The sequence below is a fragment of the Schistocerca nitens genome, chromosome 11 (genome assembly GCF_023898315.1).
Source record: "Schistocerca nitens isolate TAMUIC-IGC-003100 chromosome 11, iqSchNite1.1, whole genome shotgun sequence".
In the NCBI taxonomy this organism is placed as follows: Eukaryota; Metazoa; Arthropoda; class Insecta; order Orthoptera; family Acrididae; genus Schistocerca; species Schistocerca nitens.
In genome coordinates this window covers 134010676-134034846 of record NC_064624.1, presented here as the reverse complement: position 1 = coordinate 134034846, position 24171 = coordinate 134010676, and the positions used below count along the sequence as shown (strand labels likewise).

General features: G+C 43.1%; 1 protein-coding gene across 1 annotated transcript; it reads left to right on the top strand.

Annotated features, from left to right (window-relative positions):
• Nucleotides 1-16052: 16052 nt before the first annotated feature.
• On the top strand, nt 16053-18876 carry LOC126213157 (uncharacterized). The gene is made up of 2 exons (XM_049940780.1): nt 16053-16153; nt 18133-18876. The coding sequence occupies exons 1-2, from the start codon at nt 16103-16105 to the stop codon at nt 18874-18876; spliced, it is 795 nt and encodes a 264-aa protein (XP_049796737.1). The 5' UTR covers nt 16053-16102.
• Nucleotides 18877-24171: the final 5295 nt, after the last annotated feature.

The following is a 24171-nucleotide window of genomic DNA, read 5'->3' as shown; positions in this document are numbered from 1 at the left end:
TTAATCCAGTGTTCAGTCACACGGAGATTGCTGCACGTAATTTCACTCAGCCAGTATCGCAATTAACTAACTATATTATTTAAGGGTTGCACATTTACATGCAACAAAATTAGATCATTTTCGCTACAGCACGGCGTTGGGCCTAGTTTTTTAATTTAATTTTAGTGTGTCTTTTTTCTATGTTCTGATGTTCTTTGTCATTGCCAAGACCGGTATATCTCTGGGTTGGTCAGGCTTATATATTTCTCTGATAAGGTTCTGATTGTTGAGACATGTGGTACTACTTGCTAGGGCAGGCCAATTTATTATTTCCCATGTTAAATATTTTTTGGGTTAGTTTTAATGAATGATCTTGTCTGAGAAGGAGAATGTGGTACTCACAGTGGCAGCAGGCACATTACAGCTTGGAAGAAGCAAGGTAAACCTCGAAATGTGTCAATAAAAACTAATACATACTGATGGCCTCCTTTAGTGTGAGGTAAGGGCTCCACATAATCAATATAGAGTTTGTCCATGGGGCAAGATTCACACTGAGAACTGAGGAACCTCTGTTGAAGAGTGTTATTCGGTTTGGCCACACGACACAACTGACACCGAGGAACCATTTCTCTAACGTCTCGGTCAATAGACTACCAAGTCAGATGCTACTTAATCTTCTGCAAGGTCTTGTAGGTTCCTAAATGCCCGCCAATCAACAAGTTGTGAAAATAATGGAAAATGGGGCGTACTAGTGTGCCTGGTAGACAGATCTTAATCTCCTTGGTACGTCCCACCTTTTTACACAAAATGCCTTTCCTGATAATGTAATCCAAACGCTCCCCTGCCAAAAACCGTTTCTTAACGAGTCCCCAAGTGGGGTCCTGATCCTGATGGTCGGCAATGTCACTATACAAATGAGGAATACTGCCTATCATGACACAATGAAGATTGCCTCCTGCAGCTTCTTGGGCGCCCTCACTATACAAATGAGGAATACTGCCTAACATGACACAATGAAGATTGAGTTCTGCAGCTTCTTGGGCGCCCTCACTAGATGGTTGTTCGGTAAACATACGGCTGAGGATGACTGCGAGCACAGTCTGTGCCTTTAATGTGCTTAACTTCAAACTGAAATGCCGAAATGCGTACTGCCAACCTCGTGATACGGCCGGTTTTACATCGCCTGGCTAGCACCCAGATGTGTTGGTTTGGACAATAAATTTCTTTTTAAAATCGGGCACTCCGAGAACTGGAGGATTGGCTATAGACGCTTTAATGTGCTCAAACGTGGCCTCTTGAGCGGGTCCCCACTCAAAACACACCCCTTTTCAGCACAGTTCATTTAAAGGAGCCGCCAACTGAGCAAAATTTAGGACAAAATGCCTAAAATAATTTGCCATCCCTATGAACTTGGCAGGGCAACGGTCTTGCCGCAGTGGATACACTGGTTCCCGTAAGATCACCGAATTTAAGCGCTGTCGGGTGTGGCCGGCACTTGGATGGGTGACCATCCGGGCCGCCATGCGCTGTTGCCGTTTTTCGGGCTGCACTCAGCCTCATGATGCCAATTGAGGAGCTACTCGACCGAATAGTAGCTTCTCCGGTCATAGAAAACCATCGTAATGACTGGGAGAGCGGTGTGCTGACCACACGCCTCTCCTATCCGCATCCTCAACTGAGGATTGTCCCGATGGGCCACTTGTGGCCTGAAGATGGAGTGCTTATGAACTTGGCAATCCCTTCCTTATCAGTGGGCGGTGGATGGACTCTCAACGTCTTAGTCCACTCCTGATCAATGCGAATACACTTGCCTGATACTAGGTGACCTAAGAAGGATACCTGCTGCCTTACTAATGTCACTCTATTGGGTTTAACAGTCAAACTGGCTCCCTGCAACCTAGCAAAAACTTGCTGGATATGTTCCAAATGCTCCTAAAACGAACGACTATAAATTACAAAACGTCCAGGTAATTATAAACACAGGCTAATTTCAAGTCTCCAAGAATATTATCCAACAAACGAGTAATGATCGCTGTGCCTGTAGCCAAACCGAAGGGGACCCTATTAAATTCAAACAGATTCCAATCAGTACAAAATGCTGTAACGTGATTACATTCTTCGCCTAAGCGAATCTGATAATAGGCTTGATTCAGGTCGAGCACAGAAAACCAATTAGCCCCAGCCTGTGGCTGTAGCAAAACCAAAGGAGACCCTATTAAATTCAAACAGATTCCAATCGATACAAAATGCTGTACCGTGATTACATTCTTCGGCTAAGCGAATCTGATAACAGGCTTGATTCAGGTCGAGTGCAGAAAACCAATTAGCCCCAGCAAACCAAGTAAAAGAGTTATGAAGAACAGGTAAAGGTACCGATTCGAGTACAACCTTCTTATTTAGGCGACGGTAGTCAACAACAGGCCGAAAGTCCCGCCCCTGATCCTTGGGGACAAGGAATATAGGGAGGCATAAGCGGATGTAGACGGCAGATCTTTCCCCTTAGTATCTTCATCTTAGGCAGTGAGAGACTGTATGGGGACTGCCTGACAGGAATATAGTCAGACAGACTAATATGTTAGTCAAGAACATTAGTGACCCTTAGTCTGTCACAGTGAAGCTCTGGGAACCTCTCCAGCAAGCCCCCTAGTTCAGAGGCCTGCTGGGAAGAAAGATGGGTGAGATCAAACTCGTTAACCTTACCATCAACAGCCATCATTCCCACATCTCGATGCACCTTACCTTTAGTACACTCACAGAACCCAAATTTCTGACCAGAAGAAAACTTAAAGAAGGTGTACCCCAAATAATCCAAGACAAGGCCAGTTTTATGAATAATATCACATCCCAAAATCAAATCGACTGGCAGCTCCTTAACGAAGGCCAAATACAAGGGCCACGAGAAATCCCCAACCGAGATACTCCCTCGGACCCAACGATGCAGAGGCAGCACCTGCCCCTTGGCAACCTGACATCTCTGCGCCGAAGAAGGGACCGGCCTAAGTCTCGCAAGATGACGAAATTCAAGAAACCATTCCAAGCTCAACAATGAAAAGGAGCTACCAGAATCCAAAACGGCACAAATAGGTTCGCCACCAACTCAAGAACAAATATAAGGCAATGGGAGTGATGATCGAGCAGCGACACGGGCACACCAGGGTCTAAAGGCTCGACCCCGGTGTCGCTGCACAACCGGGTGTGTTATATTGACTCCGGGTGTCCGCGGCTGAACACAAGTATGAACTAAATGCCCTGTTTGACCACACCTAAAACAATGCCGTGATTCTCCTTTAACATACACAGCTGATGTTGGTAATCTGGAGTTCCCCTCAGTGACACCCACACACTGAACTTCAACTTCGCAGTGTCTATCGTCTGAGAGTGGCAATACAGATATAGCTACAATGGTGGCACGAAGGTCTTCCCAAGTGGAGGGACGACCAAGAAAAACAAAATGTGACTTACCCACCACTCGCATTCCCCTCAGGACAATTAAACTAACTCCCGTTCTGGCAAGTCGACAAACAAAGGCAAACAGGCCATCTTAACTCTTTCAATGTACTGATGCAACTCCTCCCTATCTTGCTGCATCCGGCAAATATAGTGACACTTGCACTGTTTACGAACTCCCATGGTCAATCTTTCGCTGATCACTAGCTCCCACAACTACTGCAATGAAAACCTTTCTTCCATGGCCCTGGCTGCCAGAGTTCTCAATTCACCTCTAGTTAAAGGATACAATAGAGACAAAATTACCTGATGCAAAATACCAAACGCATCAGAGAGTTGCTCAAAGCGAACAAACAACCATACCAACCTTTCAGTTTGCTCGAGTTGGTTGTAACAACATAGCTCAAAGGCTTTACTGATTCATTTTGCTTTCTGTTTTGTTCAATATCCCATCACTGACTTTCTGTAATTATTGTATGATTAATTCGATACCATATAAAAGTGTACACTCTTTTCTCTGTTAAAAACTTTGATGCCTTTTAGATTGTATGAAATGTTTTATCTTCATTGGTTAAATTCTTTGCCTGAGTTGGAGGGAAACAAAAATTATTATATATAACTGGAAATTTGTTAATCAACATTTTGATAACTTACTAATACGTGCAAATGATATGTTTTACTTAAAATGGTTGTTTACTACTTTGTATTTGCTAATCCTCACTTAGGATTCTCATTTTTTTATATGTAAAAAAGGTGTTGTGGTTCCCCTCTGGAACGGAAACTTGCAGCATGTGCAAAATGTGGCTGGCATCAATGAAAAGGTGGACCAAGCAGTTAGTCGGAGACTAGCGACCGAACCATTGGCAGCTAATGCTTGAGAAGTGCATCTTACTGGTGCCGAGGGAGGCTTCTTGTGGTTGTCCATACAATGCTGAAGCCTCGGGTGGATTGAGGGATTATTATCCTCTGTTACTCGAAATTACCTTAAAATCTGAGGAATTTCCCTAAGAAAAATATGACAGAGCACATCAGTTACATCTGCAAGTCCAGCTACTATCATATACTCGCCATCAATATTGCACAATCACTGCAACGAAGAGGGAGAATTATAATTTGTAAAGTGATGGATCAGCACTTACAGTGTGGTCAAATATAAGGTAACTCATACCTGAATTTATGTACCTACCTTGATTTTTTCCTTATCACAACACTTTTCAGGTTCCTCCCCATTTTAACTTTGATTACTGAGTGTGCTTGTTATGGAGAAATGGAAGTCTCAAAGCATAACAGCTATTTAATTAATGTTGTTTGATATTAAGTGAGAAAGAGTAGTTAAAAGTACTGTGGATTTAGCAAAACTGAGGGAGGTAGTAAATGTAGTTTTGTGAAAGCCTCCCAGTGTTTGAAACAGTTCAATTTAAAATTTTATGGACTTTCAAAATTATTTATTTAATCACTGATTTCAAAAGAAAAGAACTATGATGGTAACTAATAGGCAACTATCCATTTTGAAGTCAGTTTAAAGTAAATGGTCTTAATGATGGGTTTGAAAAGCAATATCTAGTGAATGTATTGACTGTAAAATCCATTAAAAATGCATACAAGGTAAGTCAATTTATTAAGAGCTGTTTATCAAAGTTGACATTCTTTAGATTGTTCTTGAAAGCGTTTTAGTTTGCTTTACAACAGTGGTCAAGATTAAGGGCCCCCCACAATTGAAAATTGCTCAAATGGACAAAGTTACTTGATTATAGAAAGGTCTCACTACTCTTGATATTTATGTTGAGTTCTGTGCACATTGTGTTCTAAAAAGTGTAACATCAGTTTATGAGCACCCACTTAGTCAAGGTAAAGTTACTATGAACAACGTTTTCCATAAATACAGTTACTTCTTTGACTTTAAAGAATAGTGTGAATATTTATGCAAGTGAGATTTTATTAAAATTTGTACTGTGCAGAAAGTATCTGATGAAGTAAGATTTGGCCCATGCCCAATTTCCAGTTTAACAGTGACTTGCATTTGGAGTGTTGATGAAGTTATTCAGTTTTGACAAAGTATTCAATGTTGATGATTGTAACAGTGTCCTATGTGTTTGTGAGAACGTGAATAACTTTCTGCTACTGCTTTTATGCACTATAACATTTTTGTTTTTACTTGTGACTGGGTTCATTGCACTTCCATACCAGAAAAGTATAGGTTGACTCTTTCCAATGAAGTTGCGTATATCTAATTCTTTCAAATGAGATGTTACATATTTCTGTGCCTAATTATGGTGGCGACCGTTTTCTTTATCATTTGAGCAGTTTGGACAGTTAAAACAGTTTCTAAACAGTATCACGGTCAAAACTACAAAATTACTTACAGAGGGTAACATTGTATTGCTTATATATACCATAATTGGTTAACAAAATAGTTTCAGAACATAAACGAGAGGCAGCACGTGTATTATACGTGACTTTTCCCGTGACGGGACCATTTATTTTCCTTTGACATAGTACGTGGTAAACCAAATTTGGCAATTGATAGCACACGCTACGGAAGCAGTTTAATGTTATACGTGACAGGACGTTTGTTCATTTTATCGCTACAGACTGAAAACATGCGGCAACTTTTTTTTTCCTTTATTGAGTTTCAATTCCCCTCGAAGGGGGCGGGCTGGCAGTAGCTTAGTACGCTGCTCTACAGCCTACAGACTTTTTAAAAACGTAAGAAGAAAGAAACAAGAAAAACAGGCGATAAAACGGTGACTTAAATTGTAAAATGGCAGAAAATTGTGGAAAGGTAAAACATAAAGCAAAGTGGGTTGGTAATGTTAATAAAATACACAGGAATCAGACAAGTAACATAGTAGACACACAATTAAAAAAACATGGCGACAGTCTGGTTTCTGTTCGCAAGAGACAAAAAAAAATCACACCCATCGACAATATGATGGCCGTTCGCAACACTTTCCAAAAGACACACAACACGGAACACTCACTGTACAACACTGCACGAAAATGTAGGCACAAAAATGACACTCCCTAGCCAAGGGCTGATGGGGGGAGGGGAGGGGGGACCTGGATGAGGGGGATGAGAAGTAGGGAGGACAGACGAAACGAAAGCGTGAGAGACACGGATACAGACTGTAAAAATTAAATACTAAGTGTTTTGCAAAAGTAGTGTGCATAAAACGTCCATCCGCATGAACTTGCAATCAATTTGAAAGAACGAATAGTAAAAAGTTAGCTAAGATTAAAACTGAAAGGTATTTAAACTTAATAGTAACTAAAATGGATAATAAACTAGAAATGAATCCAGACAAGTGATAACGCAGTAAACAAAATGCGGCTGACAGTAGTTCACGTAGCGCACCCACAGAGGCCACTAGGCGCGTACTGAATTCCATAGAATTTCACTCAAACGTTAACGTACAGATTCAAGCTATGAATATCATGCGTACTAAACGAGACAAAACAGACAATGTTATGATTATGCAAATCAGTCAAGGCGAAGTAGAATTTAAACATGAAAAAGCAGCAGAACAAAAAAGCGAAAAGGCTCCAGGTATGTGAGATTTGTTCAGAATGCTATCTCCACAAATTTCAGAACAAGGCCGAAATATTAATAATCAACTTGCGGAGCAAAACCAAGAGATTACAGCACAAAGCCAACAAGTGAACATCTCCGGCGGTACTCCGAAAGGATACCGCCCTTCGATTGTGCCATTCCAGCACTAATCGAAGCGCTAGGTTTTCAGGTGCCAGCCAGCCAGCCAGCCCGAGCAGCAGCGGTCCAGCGGAGCAGCAGCGGTCCAGCCGAGCAGCAGCGGTCCAGCCGTACAGCAGCAGCATCAGCGGTCCCGGCCAGCAGCAGCGGTCCAGCCAGCGGCAGCCAGCCAGCCCTCCAGCAGCAGTCATCCAGCCAGCCAGCCAGCCAGCCCTCCAACAGCGGCAGCAGCAGCGGTCCCGGCCCCGTCCGCGGCAGCAGCAGCAGCTGCGGCATTCCTGCCAGCCGTCGCCACCGTCATCACCAGCAGTGTGGGATTGTGGTCTTCGTCCGTCTTCGTCTTCATCCGTGTTGGTCTTCATCCGTTTTCGTCTTTGTCTGTCCCCAGTTTATTTTCCTTTCCCTTTCGTCCTGTGCATTTTTGTTTATCCCTGTCGTCATGTCAGCCCCCACCACTACCACCACAGCCATAGTTTATACTTCCTCCTCCGCCGCCACCACCATTACATGGTGTGCCCAGTCACACCCCCCTCTTTCCATCCCTCCTCTTCTCACTCTCCCTTCGCCCTCGCTCTTTGTCGCCCCCTCTCCAGCTTCTTCCTCCCGCTCCTCTGATCCTTTCCCCCCACTCCCCCAGGCTGTCACTGCAGCTCCAGCTAGGGTGGTGGCCCATCGGGCCACTGCCCGTGCCCAACTCTCCCCATCGCCTTCACCATCACCGCCACCACCATCGCCATCGCCGTCGCCTTCACTGTCACCATCTCCGGCGCCGACTGCTGCGTCCGCACCAGGACCTGCCCCTTCCCGCCACCTCCCTATAGCTCCTGTCCCTCATGTCACCACCCACCCTTCTGCCGCCGTTAAACACCCTAGTGGCACCACCACCTCCTCCGCTCTCAAAAAGACCCCGCCCCGTCCTCCTTCCTCCCCCCCCCAGGATGCCATGGATGTCTCCCCACCTGGCCCTGCTCCCTCCGCCTCCTCCTCCTCCTCCTCCTCCTCCCCCCCCTGTTTATACAAATACCTCCTCTCCCGTCCCGATCCTTCCCTTCTCGAGGCCCGGAATCTCTCCCTCCTCCTCCGCCAACACTTCCCTGGTGCCCCCATCTCTCTCCTCACTCCCCGACGGGATTCTGTTCTCATCTCCTCCCCCAGCCCAACCCTCCATGCTGACATCCTCTCCCGCCTCCTCATCACCTGTTTTGGCCCCAACGCCTCCCTCACCCCTGCTCCTTCTCCATCTCATACCCGCCAACCCCCAACCCATGCATCGCCTGCTGACCCTCACTGCCGTGATCACTCGGCTCAGTCCGTCGATCATGGAGGAGGAGGTGTTGGCGGAGCTCAAGGCGCATCCCACGCTGGAGATGTGGCCGGTCCACCGCATTTTCAACTCGGCCGGCCCCACCCACCTTATGCGGGTTTTCTCCGAGGACACCCCTCCGTTGACCGTCTCCTGAAGGAGGGTGCCCTCTTCAACCAGCGCTATAAGGTCGACCCCTCCCGTTCCCCTCCTCAATCCCTGCACTGCCAGAGGTGTCTTCGCTATAACGCACACCCAACAGCCGAGTACCATGAGGTTCCCACCTGCCTGCATTGTAGGCAAGCGCACTTCCTCCGGCAGTGCCCTAACCTTCAATCCCCTCCCTCCTGCAATACCTGCAATCTCCCCCATCCCACCTACTCCCAAAAGTGTAAAGCCCGACCCCCTCCAACCACTCCTGAACTCACCATACCTGTCCCTCCTCAGGACACCTCCACCCCTCCTGGCAATTCCCTTCATCCTCCCACCCCCCCCCCCCACCGCTGAGGACATTATCAGGTTCCTCACCATGGTCCTACAAAACGTCCACCCTTTCCAGCGACCTCACACCCTCCAACAGGTCTCCTTCGCCGCCCGTTCCATTTTCCACTTAAAAATGTATGCCACCTACTCCAGCAACCAGGCCCATTTCACCTTCTCCCGTCGTGACACCCTTGTCTAACTCCCTGTCATGGCGCAACAGCACCGTATCCTTTTCAACAACATCCGCTCCCTTCCCACCAACAAAACCTCTTCCTGCACACCCTTGCCACCCACCGCGTGGATGCCTTCCTCCTCAATGAAAGTTTCCTCCAACCCCACCACACTGTCCACACGTCGCCCTACCTCCTTCACCACTCCAATAATCTCCTCCCGATTGTGCGTGGCGGAGTTGCCATTGGTCACCACCGCCAGATCCCAGTTCGGCTCCAACCTCTCCTTCCCGACCCCACTGAACACCTGATCCTTAGTCTCTTCTTCCCCGGCCTTACCATCACCTGCACCACCATCTATGTCCGCCCTAACGTCCTTATTCCCTTCCTCTCCCACATTGACCGTACCTTCTCCTCCTACGTGATCGCGGCCGACCTCAACATCCACAGTCGTTCCGCCACCCAGTTACGGTGGTGGCATTGGTTCCTCTCCTCCCTTCAAGGCGACCTCATCCTCATCCCCCAGCACACCCGTCCCGAATCCAACTCCACTCCCGACGTTATCCTTTCCTCCCCTAACCTCCTTGGCCACATAACGGTGGATGTCCTGGAGCCTATTGGTAGCGACCATCTCCCTGTCCTCCTCACCGTTTCAGACGGTCGTCGCCCCTCGTAATGACCCTCCCCCAAAGTACGTCCATGACTATTCCTGTGCCAACTGGAATGCCTACCGGGATACCCTCTCCACCCAGGTCGATAGCCACCCCTTCACCTACCACCACCCTGACGATGTAACGCATGCCGCCTCCTTTCTCCAGCAGACCTTGTCTGAGGCTGTGGAGGCCCACGTCTCTACTGTCGCCATCCACCCCCACCATCCTACCTTACCCCCACACGCTGTCCTCCTCCTCCATGAATCCCGCCGTCTCTACTGTGCCTTCCTCCACACGCGTGACCCGGACACACTCCGACGCCACCGGCAACTCCAGCGACACATTCGTAATTTGCTCGTGGCTAAGAAACGCCGAAACTGGCGACAGACATGCATCCGTTTAAATGCTACCCTACCTATAAACTCGTCCAAGTTCTGGTCAGACTTCCGTCGCCTTACCGAAACTAAACCCTCCCCCTACTACCCTCTTCTCCATGATGATCATCCCTTCCCTGACACCCTTAGTAAGGCCAATCACTTTGCCTCTTACCTCTCCGATGTCTTTTCTATCCCTGATGATCCCCATTTCGATTACTCCCTCTTCCCGGATGTCCGCGATCGAACTGACACCTCTGTCCCTCCCCTCTCCTGGTTTCCAATGCTTGGACAACATAGCACACACGGATCTCAATGTCCCTATCACTACACAGGATGTCATTGCTACACTCCGCACAAAAGGCAACACCGCTCCTGGTCACGATTGTGTCACCTACTGTCACCTACTGTCACCTTCGTGAAGCCCCTGTCTCTTTCCTCTCCACCCTGGCCAGGCTCTACAATGTAGTCCTGTCCACTGGTTACTACCCTGACCTGTGGAAAACCTCCCGTATCCTGATGTTCCTTAAACCTGGTAAACCGCCGTCCGCCGTCTCCTCCTACTGTCCCATCAGCCTTACCTCGGTCTTCAGCAAGGTCCTGGAATCCATCCTCACCAGACGCATCCACCAGCATCTCCGCCAGCACCACCTCCTTCCCATTACCCAGTGTGGCTTTCGGCCGTCCTTCGCTTCCGACGACCTTCTCCTTCACTTCACTCATCTCCTATCCGAACAGCTTAATTCCCGTCGCTCGCAATCTTCCTCTCCCTGGACCTCAAACGTGCTTATGACCGCTTATGGCATTCCGGTCTCCTCTTCAAGCTCCAAACCTTCACCCTTCCCATTAACTACGTCCGTCTGATCGGCTCCTTTCTCTCACACCGTCCTTCCTACGTCACCATCCATAACACGGATTCCTACACCTTCTTTCCCTCCGCCGGTGTGCCCCAAGGCTCCGTCCTCTCTCCCCTTCTGTACCTTTTATATACGGAGGACATGCCGCCGCCGTCACCCCCCGTCCACCTCCTCCAGTTTGCCGATGACACTGCCTTCCTTGCCCTTGCCCCCACCCTGCAGCGCTGCCAACACCTTCTCCAATCCCATCTTGACCGATTCACCGCTTGGTGCAACCAGTGGTTGCTCAAGGTCAATCCCTCCAAAGCCCAGGCGATCATTGTAGGCAAAACCATCCCTTCCTTCCGCCTCCTTAATTTCTATCTCACCGTCTATGGCCGTCCTATCGCCCTCACCCCCACCCTTAAGTACCTTGGCGTCACCCTCGACCATCGACTCTCCTGGACCCCCCATCTTCATACAATCCAAGCCAAGGCACGCTCCCGACTCCGTCTCCTCAAGTTCCTTTCCGGCCGTACGTGGGGTCTGGACACCTCCACCATCCTGCACACCTATAAATCTCTCATCTGCCCTATCCTTTGTGACGCCCATCTGGCCTGGATCTCTGCCCCCCCTACCTTTTATAAATCCCTTCAAATCCTTGAACGCCATGCTCTCCGCCTCGCCTATCGCATCCGTCTCCCCTCCCCCACGCGGATCCTGTATGATCTCATTCTGTTCCCCCACCTCCTCTTTTCCTTGAAAGGATACGGATCCTGTACACCTCCCGCAAACTCGATCCTCCTCACCAGCTTGTCTCGCCCATCCTCTCCCACCCCCGCCCGCTGCCACACCTGTATTCCCACGTCCCACCCGGTCTCCATCTCTCCACCCTCCTTACCCTCGCCCAAGGTGGCTTCCGCCAGCTCTCCCTCCCTGATGATGCCCTCCTCCCCCCCATCTACCCCTCCTACCAACTTTGATCCACCCTCCCTCTTCCTGTGTTTGCTCCTTTGGGCACCCTCCCACTCTTCTCTCCCTCTTCCCTCCCTCCTCCGTTTCTCCCCACTCCTCCCCCGGGCGTCCTCTCCCCTGTCCCTCTCCTCCTCCCCCCCATCTCCTCAGCCATTGGCATCCTTGTTCTCCCCTCTCCCCCCTCTGCCCCACCTCACCCTTCTTCTCCTCTTGGCAGGTCCCCAGACTCACACCCACTAAGTGGACATTCACGCGCCGGAGATCATCGCCATCAGTGTCTCATGTGTACCATCATGTTTAGTGTTCAGTGTTCACCGCCGCACTCCATCGTTCACCTGTGCCATCGCCATCTTCAGTGTTTGTGCGTCATGTCAACAGTTTCCAGTGTGGATTATTGTCGAGTGTGAACGGCTCCGTGTTTGTCTTTATGTGTCTACTGTTTTATTGCCCACCATTCTGTAACTTTTGTGTATTCCTCCTGTTTTTTCTCATTGTGTATTCTATGGCTGAAGAGCAGCGTAGAATGCTGCTGACAGCCTGCCTGTTGTACAGGTTTTAAAATAACAATAAAGAAAAAAAAAACAAGTGAACGTTCTAAGTAGCGATATTGAAATGCAATTGATACATCCGAGAGCTAGGCGGACTGAAGCTGAAATCATTTGGGAACTTTGGAAGAAATTATCGGGAGATTCGAAACGATATGTCGGAAGTGACCATAGGAGTTTTTCAGCATTTTTGGAAAAAGGTCGATGGCGAAGACCCTTCGCAAGGATATCGCACGTCTCGTCCTGATAATAACAACCGATCGCGAGAAGATAATGACCAGAAGGAACGGACGGAAAATGACAGATTTCACGTAAAAATTCTACAAAGAGATCATGGAAGAGGAAGAAGCAATTTTACGCCATGCGGCAGAGGATTCATTTTCAAACTAGAGACGAATTGGAAAACTAAAACCGCGTGTGTTAAGGGCCAGATTCACACGGAGGGCTGTTTTAGGCCCAAAGCAAAGATGTCAAATAAGAAATTCGAGTGGGAGGAATGCAAACTATGGGGCACAAAGATTAAGAATGTGGCGGTGGAAGACGTGCGTGGAGTGATACATAGTGATGTGCATCGATCGGAAGCTGGCAGTAGTTAAAGTGGCTGCCGCTTGCATACAGGGTGATACTGTAGAGGGCGCTTGGTGAAGTGGTTAAATGGCTGGCATGAGAACAAGATGGCTGCCATAGAGAGAGAAAGAAGAGGTGGAATCGGACATTTCCGTTGACCAGTTTCAATAATACATGTATGTGAAACTGAGAATGAAGCTGTCATGTAATAAATGTAATCCGATATTAGGATAGTGCGAAAAGACATTATTGAAGGAAAAAAGGGAACAGGAAATTACGATTATTTACTGCCAGTAATGTATACAAGAAATAAGACGTAAATGTAGAGGAAATAGTGATGAGTAGAAACGAAAGGAAAATAGGATTTGCCACGCAAAATACGTGTGCAAAAATAATACAGGAAAGTGATGTAAGCCAGGATAACAATAAATATGACGTTATGAACAGTGCAAATGAAATAATTCTTGAGGAAAATGTTTTTTGTGAGGCAGATACCGTAAAATCAGATAGGAATTTCACACAGTCCTTTACAAATAACAGTGAGGAGGAAAGTGTAACGAAAAAAAAAATGTGTGTGAAATCTTATGGGACTTAACTGCTAAGGCCATCAGTCCCTAAGCTAACACACTACTTAACCTAAATTATCCTAGGGACAAACACACACACCGATGCCCAAGGGAGAACTCGAACCTCCGCCAGGACCAGCCACACAGTCCATGACTGCAACGCCTCAGACCGCTCGGCTAATCCCGCATGGCCAAAGTGTAATGAAGACTATCGCAGTAAATGGCGATTATATGAAGTATGAAATCAAAGCTGATGTTGCTCAAAGTGATACCACAGAAATGCTCGAGTGTTTAAACTATATTCAGTGTGCAGAAAATAATCGGAAAAACAAAGTGGCGAAAACATCTAATGATGGATTGCCCCACTGTCTAAAAATTGCATTCCTGCTCAAATCTAGTGAAAGTAAGAATACATTTGCAGAAAGAGGCTACGAAAGAATTAATGACGTTTTTTCAGAACAAAACCCAGAATGGGAAACTGAAAAAAAATCCAAAGGAACCTATTAATACTATACTATGGTAAGCTTTATTTAATGTTCTGAAATAATTTGAATTACAGAAAGTAGTAGAACCACACGAGAAAAATATAAAAGAACAGGAACTGCTAAAGGTCTCTAGAGACAGATGTCAAGAAACCTAAAAACCCACCTGATATAAAACAAAAATCAGTAGGTAACATCTGTTGGAAAGATATAATTGTTGAACAGGATCTATTGTGGGAAGAACAGGAGGAGAAAGAACCTAAAGTTGTTAAACAAACTGTCATTCCCATAAATGTTTATAACATTGAGTTAAAAGTACTTTTAGATACAGGATCCTAAATCAATGCTATATCAGAATCATTTTTTGAACATATTTCATGTCAGCCATGGGTAGTAATTATGTCTGTGAGTGGAGTAAAGATTATAGGAGCTACTGGCAAATCCAGTAAACCCATTCGAAAACAAGTACTGAATGAATCTCAGTTGTTTAAGATGGCAGCCATTAAAGTTGTACAATTCGTAAGCTCCACTTTTAACGAAAAAAACGCGTATTTAATTGTTCCCCGTGTGAGAAATATAATGCTGTTTATAATAATCTGTGTGTGTTATGCTAAATTTCAATGAAAAACACTGGAAGTCAAGATGAATTAACAGATAAACCACATGTAAATACAAGGAGCTCATATCAACTTGCAAAACGTGCGCCCTTGCTGCGAAACATTGAAGAAATCCGTTGTGAAATAGCTACAAAAGAAAAAATAATCAACACTCTCTGTGACGACATAATTAAGCTGCAAAAGAACTTGATTTATTTGGAATCTTCAAACTGTGCAAATATTTTGCAAGCTTTACCGGTAACAAACAAGAGTTATTCTGAAGATCATTTTAGGCTTAAAAAGTTCAATCGCCCATTTCAAAGTGAAACAGTGTTTCAAGTTACCGATACACCAATAAACATTCGCAGTGACTTAGAGACTATCAAAGGTGCAGAAGATAAGTGTGCAAATGAAACTAAAAACACAAGTGAGTTAACAGAAGTGACAATAATGACAAGAAAGCAAACTTTTAATGTAAATATTCATTCGGATAGTCACGGACGCGAACTCGCGAAAGTTCTACTTTCGGATTATAGTGTTAACTCTTGTAGCTACGTTAAACCTGGAGCACCTATGTGCGAAGTCACAAATAATACACTACTGGCCATTAAAATTGCTACACCACGAAGATGACGTGCTACAGACGCGAAATTGAACCGACAGGAAGAAGATGCTGTGATATGCAAATGATTAGCTTTTTCAGAACATTCACACAAGGTTGGCAAAGGTGGCGACACCTACAACGTGCTGACATGAGGAAAGTTTCCAACCGATTTCCCATACACAAACAGCAGTTGACCGGCGTTGCCTGGTGAAACGTTGTTGTGATGCCTCGTGTAAGGAGCAGAAATGCGTACCATCACGTTTCCGACTTTGATAAAGGTCGGATTGTAGGCTATCGCAATTGCGGTTTATCATATCGCGCCATTGCTGCTCGCCTTGGTTGAGATCCAATGACTGTAAGCAGAATATGGAATCGGTGGGTTCAGGACCCAATGCGGAACGCCGTGCTGGATCCCAACGGCGAGATGACAGGCATCTTATCCGCATGGCTGTAACGGATCGTGCAGCCACGTCTCCAACCCTCAGTCAACAGATGGGGACGTTTGCAAGACAACCACCATCTGCGCGAACAGTTCGACAACGTTTGCAGCAGCACGGGCTAGCGGGTACTGACTTGACCCGGGGTCTAGCCATCTCCCCTCCACACTGTCTGAGCACTGTAGCTAGTGACCAATAAGGAGCCACCAGACGACTACCAATGAAAAAGTGCTGTGCATCAGGCGCGCGCGTGCGAAATTTTGTGTTAGTCACTACTCACTATTGTGTTTGTATCGAGGCCAACGAGCCCGTTGGCCTCGGTTTGTATGTGTATGCGTTTCCTGCGTCAGCGTGTCCTCCGTACTGTATTTTGGAAATGATTTCGTTCGAAGATAGTGTTGTGTACAAGCGAAAGGCTGAAGTATTTGTAAGTACCATATTTAGTATGAATTTTCTGCACTTAATGTTTTTTTTAAGCGTTGAAATTCATTGCTTTCAATGGAAATGCTGTCGGCGAACGAAAGGCAGAGTGAAATAGTTAATACTATTTCTCAAGTGGGTGTATTCTCTGCTTGCTTTTTGAAGCTATTAATCCAGACTGCTCACTTGACAGTTGTTATTGGCAACTTGGTAATGTTGGCTACTTAAGATTATAGAATTATGGGGATCAAATAAAACATGAAAGATAAGGGTATTGGTAGGGTAAAAATAAAATAAGCACGATCAGGTAAAAATAGCTATTACTAGAGTACATTATGGAAGGAAATAAGATGAAGGTACAGCCAACTTGTTTACCTGATCAGAAATCCTCATTTAAAACTCTTGCTGTGGACTCCAGTAATTTAAATGGTGTGATAGTAAGCAGGAGATTTAATAACTGTATGAAACAGCGCGCGCAAATCATAATATAAAACAGCGGTATACCTATTTTGACAGATTTTCATTTCTCGGTACTGGAAAATTACCATTTAATACATGTTTCTGTACGAATTTGGTTTTTATGTTTCTTGTTACCCACATAGACTTTTAATGATCCTTTAAAAGAAGGCTTTTTTCGTAGGCAATTTTTTCTTTATGTTTCACATATATGTGAAACATGTATATGTGTAAGAAGTTTCATAATCAGCTAAAACTTATTAATATTGTGTACTGGAATTATAAAACACATTTGTATACTAAACTGTGAGTTGTTTTTTTCCATTGTTTGGAAAGGTGGAGGAAAAGTGGAGTAAACAGAAGGCAATCATATCTTGAGCAGCTGACTGCGTACTAAGTTCAGATTAATTACAAATAGTGTTTGCTTTTTTTAAAAAATTAGTAACTTTTTTGTTTACTCTCTGTATTTCAATTTGGAAATCATTAGACTGTCAGTAGTGTTGAATGCCTAGAAATTACATTAAACTGCAACCTTTAAGAGAAAGACACAGAGTATGCTGTGGTAGTTTAAAATTAATGCCAGGTGTAAATAAAAGCTGTTACTCAACTGTAATTTAAACATACCACTGGTATCTGAGAGTAATACTAAAAAGTTCTGAATACACAAAGATCTGTTCTCAGTAAAGATGAATATACTTGCTTGGCTACATGGGCCTTCCTGTAACTTCATTCAAGGTAAAACAGTTTGTTGCTGAGTTTGTTCAGGTACTACAGAAAGCATATTTACCAGTGAAAAGAAGTTTTGCCAGTAAGGATTGGTTTTCAGATTTTACCAAACACCCAGCTCTAATCACCCAGAAACTTCACAAATTTTAAATAATCTATAGGAGCACACCAACATGTCCATTTGTCTTTCCCTTAAGATTTGGAATTGGAACTATCAGACTGAAGTGTCTAGAAAAATTTGTTTAGGCCAAAATTATTAGTTTAAATACTGTTTGTAACATTAATGGACATAGTTAATATTTCCTCTGTATAAAAATCTACCCTTTTCCTCAAAGCTTATACTACATTAATTTGTTTGATATATATATGTCTAATAGACCATTATATGAATTCTTTTTATCTTGCCTCATACTTTTATTGTCCTGTCACCTGTGTAGGCACTTTCTTCAATTTAGTCACTAGGTCTTTTTTTGTGCCCCCCCCCCCCAAGTATTTTTTTCTTTTTTCAGTGAAATGTTTGTGTGAATATGAAACATTTTTAACCATATTCTGACGAGTACAAAAGCTTTTCACCCAAAATTTCGAAAGTTTAAATATTATTTTGTTTTTACCCCTCCCTACCCAAGGTAAAATGTGTACTTGTTGGTGGTTTTTATGAAATTGTGGTCTGGTCTACCATGTGTCTACATACCTGCTGCACTTCTTATATCAAATGTATGTTACTGTAGGGAGGAAAATTCTGACATAATTTAAATGAAGCCAAGTACAGAAGTGATAGTAATACATGCTCTTCTCTCTTAACAGGAAATTCTCCCGCAGTGGAAAACACGTGTGTTGGAGCTGCACAGAAATGATTGTAATGTGCAAGAAATTAAATCTTTAAACATCCTTGTTGATGTTAAATCAAGGGAGGAGTTTGGACAGTGGTTGGCTCAGTTTGAAAACATAACAAAAACAACTTATACAATAAGGTGCGCTGAACCTGCATCAGGAAAGTATGTTGTTTGCAAACAAAGGCTGGTCTGTCACCACAATACTCGCAGTATAAAAGTTCACGGTTCAGTGCAAAGGGCAACAAAAAACACTGACTGTCCATCAAAAATGACAGTGACAATTCACACTGTGCATGATAGATACAGAGGTAAGTCTGTAGAGAAAGCAATGCTCTACAAGGAAATGCCGTGTGAGGTTAACTTGGTGTTGGGTCATAACCACAGTGTTGAGAGTGCTGCTGCTTTAAGATTTAGACAACCATCAAGTGATGTCAAAGAAAAATTAATATCCCTGTTTGAAAGAGGTCATTCACCAGCCACTGCTCTTGAGTCAATAAAGGTTGAAATTCAGCTGAATTGTTCAGATTACCCTTTAGTCCTTGCAGACAGAAGCAGGTGTCCTGATTACAACTTTTGCCACTATTTGTTCAACAAAGTTTTTAAGAAAAAGTATGGGCCAACAGACTTGAACAAAGAAGGAAAGCAGCTGTTACAACAGAGGTTAGAGGAATACAACAGCGAAGTTGGAGCTGTGTGTGCCAAGATGATTCAGTAAGATGATGATTATATAGTATGGTAAGAGTATATTTACAAATTTGTAGTCTGATGAAAACTTTATGCATATACATTTAGCTACTATTAATATTTGTATAATTGTTTTTCAGCATTTGCTCACCACTGATGCAAAAAGTCCATACTCGTGTAAAAGCTGCTTCCAAACTTGTATTTATGGATTCCACTGGTTCTCTGGATCATGACAGCAGCAGAGTGTTCGTTTTACTTACTCACAGTGAGTGTGGAGGTTTACCACTAGGAGTTCTGATTATGTCTTCAGAAAGCTGCGGAGTTATAGAAATGGGACTAGAGTTGCTGAAAGAGATAGTGGGGGGAAAATATTACGGGGGAAACATCAATGGCCCAAGTGTGTTTCTGACTGACGACAGCCAGTCAGAACAAAATGCAATTAGAAGGTGCTTCCCAAACACAAAAGCTTTGTCGTGTATATTCCACGTCCTGCAGGCAGTGTGGCGCTGGCTTCTCAAAGCAAAAAATGCTATACCACAGCAAAAACAGTGCGAGTTCTTCCAGAATTTCAAAAAAATAATGTTTGCGCAAACAAAAAATGAAGCAGTGGTAAACTATAATGTAACAAGTGCGAACATTGGTGAAAATAATCAAAATTTATTGAAATACTTGGAAGGGTATTGGGATAGGAGAGGACTGTGGACCCTTTCACATCGGCGAGGTATGCTTATAGAAGGGCACAACACAAATAATATAACTGAGGCCTTCACGAGAATTTTAAAGGACAGGATTTTTGAGAGGGTGCGTGCCTTCAATGTGGTTCAGATGGTGGACTTTTTTCTCACAAAGGTGAATTTGTATTTTCAGAGGAGACTTCTTGATGCTGCTAATGGAGCAAGTCCTAAGTCTTTCTGTAGGCCTACAAAGGCTCCTTCACAGGAGATTCTAGCAAAAATCAGACAAGTCAATGAGGATGTTCTGCTCATTCCCAGTGAAGAAAGGGAGAATCATTATTACATTGTTAATATGGCTGTTCTTGTTTGCACTTGTTGCCAAGGCAATACAGGGAAGTTCTGCAAACTTATAGACTGGGGCACTACAGGGAGGTGACGGACAGTGACAGTGTACGTAGACTGTATTATTTTATTGCTACAGATGAGGAGCCTCCTGAAGGGTGGCTAGAGCCTCTGTATTGCTCTCAGAATGCAGGGGCTTCAAGTTCTTCGGAACGTTTGGAGCAAACGGACACAGGTTTGCTCTGTGAAAGCCAAGCAGAGATGCCAGAGACACTTCACACGGAGACAGTTCCAGACAATACAAATAATGATTTAATCGATGAGATAAAAGCTCGTCTCATAGATTTTTCAAATAAATCCCCTGAGGAAATGAGGAAAGGCCTTGAAGATATGTGCGAAAAATTGAGAAAGCTTAAAACGCCATCTGCATGTGCATCTTATTTGGCAAATTTTGGTGAAGGTAAGTAAAACATACTTTTACATAAATGTTATGGCAAGTAATTCAATATTGTATGAATTCTAATTTTTGTTACAGGAAAATCTAGAAAAAATCGTGGTAACTATATTCCCGTTCAGTCCACTGCAATAAGCAGAAGAAAAAACAAGTTGGCAGGTCGCAGATGTCATCCGGGGGGAAGACAAAGACCACACTCTAAGCAAAGCAAGGAATTTGTAAAGACAGTAGAAATTTCTGAAATGGTAAGTATTACATTTCTAAAGTCATGTATGGCATTTTGAAATTTATCTAGCAACTTTCCTTTCCCCAAAGGGCATATTAAGGAATAAAGTAATTATTATTTATTTAACATTTTTAAGTTTGAGGGAGCACTGCTGGACATACAGTGCTATTGGCTAACTTGCATAAATTTAATACTGTGTGCTGATGGTGGCGTAAAGACCGAAACAATCCACAAAAGAAATAAGAAATTGCAACTGAAAACTGCCTCCAGACTGACCTCACATCCAGTATTGATAAAGGCTATGGCATGCAAGTTTCTGGCACCATTTTTAAAATAATTCTTATTTTATCTGAAGGTAGCTCTGTTAGTATAATTAAACAAAATACTTAATTATGATTTGATGTGACTGTCACGTGGAATAATTTGTAGACATTGCTATTGAAAAAACTGAAGTCACTCCACACCTTGAACTTGGTGTGGATAATTCCATTACACAGCAAGCCAGCTGAATGATACACTGCAAATCAGTCATAAAGTGTTTACACATTCTGTTTCATTCGGAAAAAAAATTGATGTGTGTACAGGATGTTCCCTTCTGTGCAAGCAGCATTGCATATTTCCATTGGCTTGTGACTTTCTCATGCAAATGTGAATGTTCCAACATAGTTCACAACACGTCTTGTTCCAAAGCAGTGGCATTAGTACATTATGGAATAATTGCTGATGGGTAAAAGTGCTCATATCTTGTGTTAACACAACTTCCTGATTGGCAGTTGCCTCAAGTTCCCCATTAGCTTCTTCTTTAAATTGGGATATCCCAACAATGTGGATACTTATTGTGTATGTTGCACAAGTTTTTGGGAAATGTGAATTATCTTTTCTTAAAATGTAAACTACATTTTATATTCTGCATATGACTCTTTTTTTTATTTACATCTGTTCCTTCAGGTTACATGTAGCTTATTTGATTTGTCATATTATGTCTGCTTTCTGAAGTAGTTCTGTCAGCTGATAATGAAAAATGTTTCCTGCATTTTAATATATAATGGCAATAATATACTGTAATATTGGCAGGAACGAACTGTTATTTTATTAATTGGTATTAAAACTTTATTTTAGAAGATTAAGTGAAGACATTTTGCAATGTTAATATAAGCATTACATTTAAATAGGAATTATGAACAGATTGCCCCGATTTACACCAAGGTTGGCATAAAGGAATTGCTTATGATGATAGCTTCCTCTGGCATGTAGAGTCTAAACAAAAATTTTCCATCTCAAATTAACTAAAAGGGAAGTAAATTATTTTTTTGCTGGGAGAACGCACTTTCAGGCAACCATCCTAAACTAAACAAAAAATGCATTAATGTTGTAAAAAACTTAATTTTTTCATTAAATGCCCAGCCAACTAGTCAGACTGCATGTCTTCATATCACAGTTTGTGACTTCATTCTGAAAATGAAAGGACAATGAATCTCTTTAAACTTTTATTTGAATAGCAGATAGAAAGCTGAACTAGGTAAGTGTACTCGCCATGAATGTTTACGTCCAGCTTTTGGTGACGCAATGTTCTGCTTCTGGTAAGTGAAGACAAAGGGGAAAAGCAAAGGTGTGTGGAAAAATTGTGAAATATGTGAGTAAGTAATAAGACAGAATCAGGGTCCAAAGAGACCTATGCATGTGTGGTAAACAACCTGCAGATGAGGGTTGGCATGAGTAGGTGGATGAAAGCCAGATTCTTGTAATTTAACTGGGTGTTTCAAATCACTGCCTAGTCTACAGAGAGCTATTAACTGGACAGGAGAGAGTAATGATTTGTTTAATTTTGTATATGTATTAATGTCCAACTGCATGCATCGATGACAAAGACTAAGAATATGGATATAGCACTGGGACACATTTACTAAATTCAAGAAACCAATTTAAGAAAGGTATTCACTATAATGATTACAATTTGTACACAACTGCCACAAAACAACACTGACAGTAAAACACGATTTGGGGTTATTCACATTACAGCATTTTAAAAAAATGATACTGTATTGCTATACAGACTGTTGTGTTATTTAAACTAATTGGGATTTCATGTAATGTACTGTAGTGTTTCTGTCCTAACCCATACCAAGCTCACTTAGACCTAGATGTCTGGTGCTCTTAAAGCCCCACTCAGTGCTGCCTTCAAATTGCCAGCAAGCTTATACATACATCTCTCACTGCCATTTGACTAGTGGAGTTATGTTCAACTTTAGTGGTATTACCATCAACAAAAATGCAGAGAATGCAATCATATGTCCAAATTAATTTGTGATTTGTTGCACATCACTACAATCTATATTGCAAAGTAATCCCTGGAACATATTACTAACGAACTGACAGGCTATTTAGTTCACAAGATAGTCCTTTAGGTCTTCAGCATAGTAAAATCTTGTTTTAATTGCTCTTTTCATAAAGATTGCCTATTAAGGACTAAAAACTGAACCATGTAATGTCTAAGTAACTTTGATTTTCTAATTTTGCAATTACACACACACACACACACACACACACACACACACACACACACACACACACACACACAGAGAGAGAGAGAGAGAGAGAGAGAGAGAGAGACGCACACCACACATTTACGGATTGCATGCTGTTTGTGTGATCCGTATCTGAGGAGGAGATCATGCTCATCCACCACTGCCAGATATCAGCTTTCAGCTAAGTGACGCACTGTATTTCCTTTATGTATATACATATACAATCTTCAGTCATTATCTTGTGACATTAAGGTGCACAGGAAACAACAGTATGTATCACGAAAGAAACTGGAATGAGTTACAACAGGGCAGGTATGCCAGCTTGCCCAGGAAAATGCATTAACCATAACTAATATTATATCAGCTTCACTTTTAAGACTTACGCCTTACACCATTAAGTCTCGGTCATTGTCTTCCTAATGAAACTCCTCCACCACACTTGTCAAACAGGGTGCTTCAAGTTGTTGAGATATCTCACTTCAAAAAAACTTAGTAAAACATTTATCATAACCTAAATAGGTGTGTGTCACTCAGGGGACCATATTATACAAAGTCTTTTTCTTCATGAATGTTTCCCACAAACTATCATGCATGGAGGATAAATTCCATTCACTAACGATGGTACTAAGTAATCCCAAATAAAAATCCGAGCCAGCTGACAGAGAAATCAAATAAATGTCTCAAAGATGGTTAAAATTCATCACATAAAGACAAAGTGGCCCTAAACATAAAGAAAACTAACTGTACGAACTTCCATTCAAATAAAAACCATAGTGAGGTTTGACTAATAGTTAACAAAGATCGATTAAAACGTGTGAGAGTAAATTTGTGGGCATTAATGTGTTGCCAGCTGGAACAAGGAGAACATGTGAAAATTTTAGCAGAGCACATGTTACACTACTCTGAGAATTCTCAAAGTGATCTACTTTCTAAACAAACATTCAAACATCAGTTATGTGATAATATTTTAGGATACCAGAGCTTGGAATGTATAGATTGTCTTCAAGGCATACACAAACAGAAAAAAGCACTATTGCCCACAGAAAAATCTTTAACTGTATGGAGTAATACTAGACAAATTTCTCCAGATAGATGTAATTTTTAA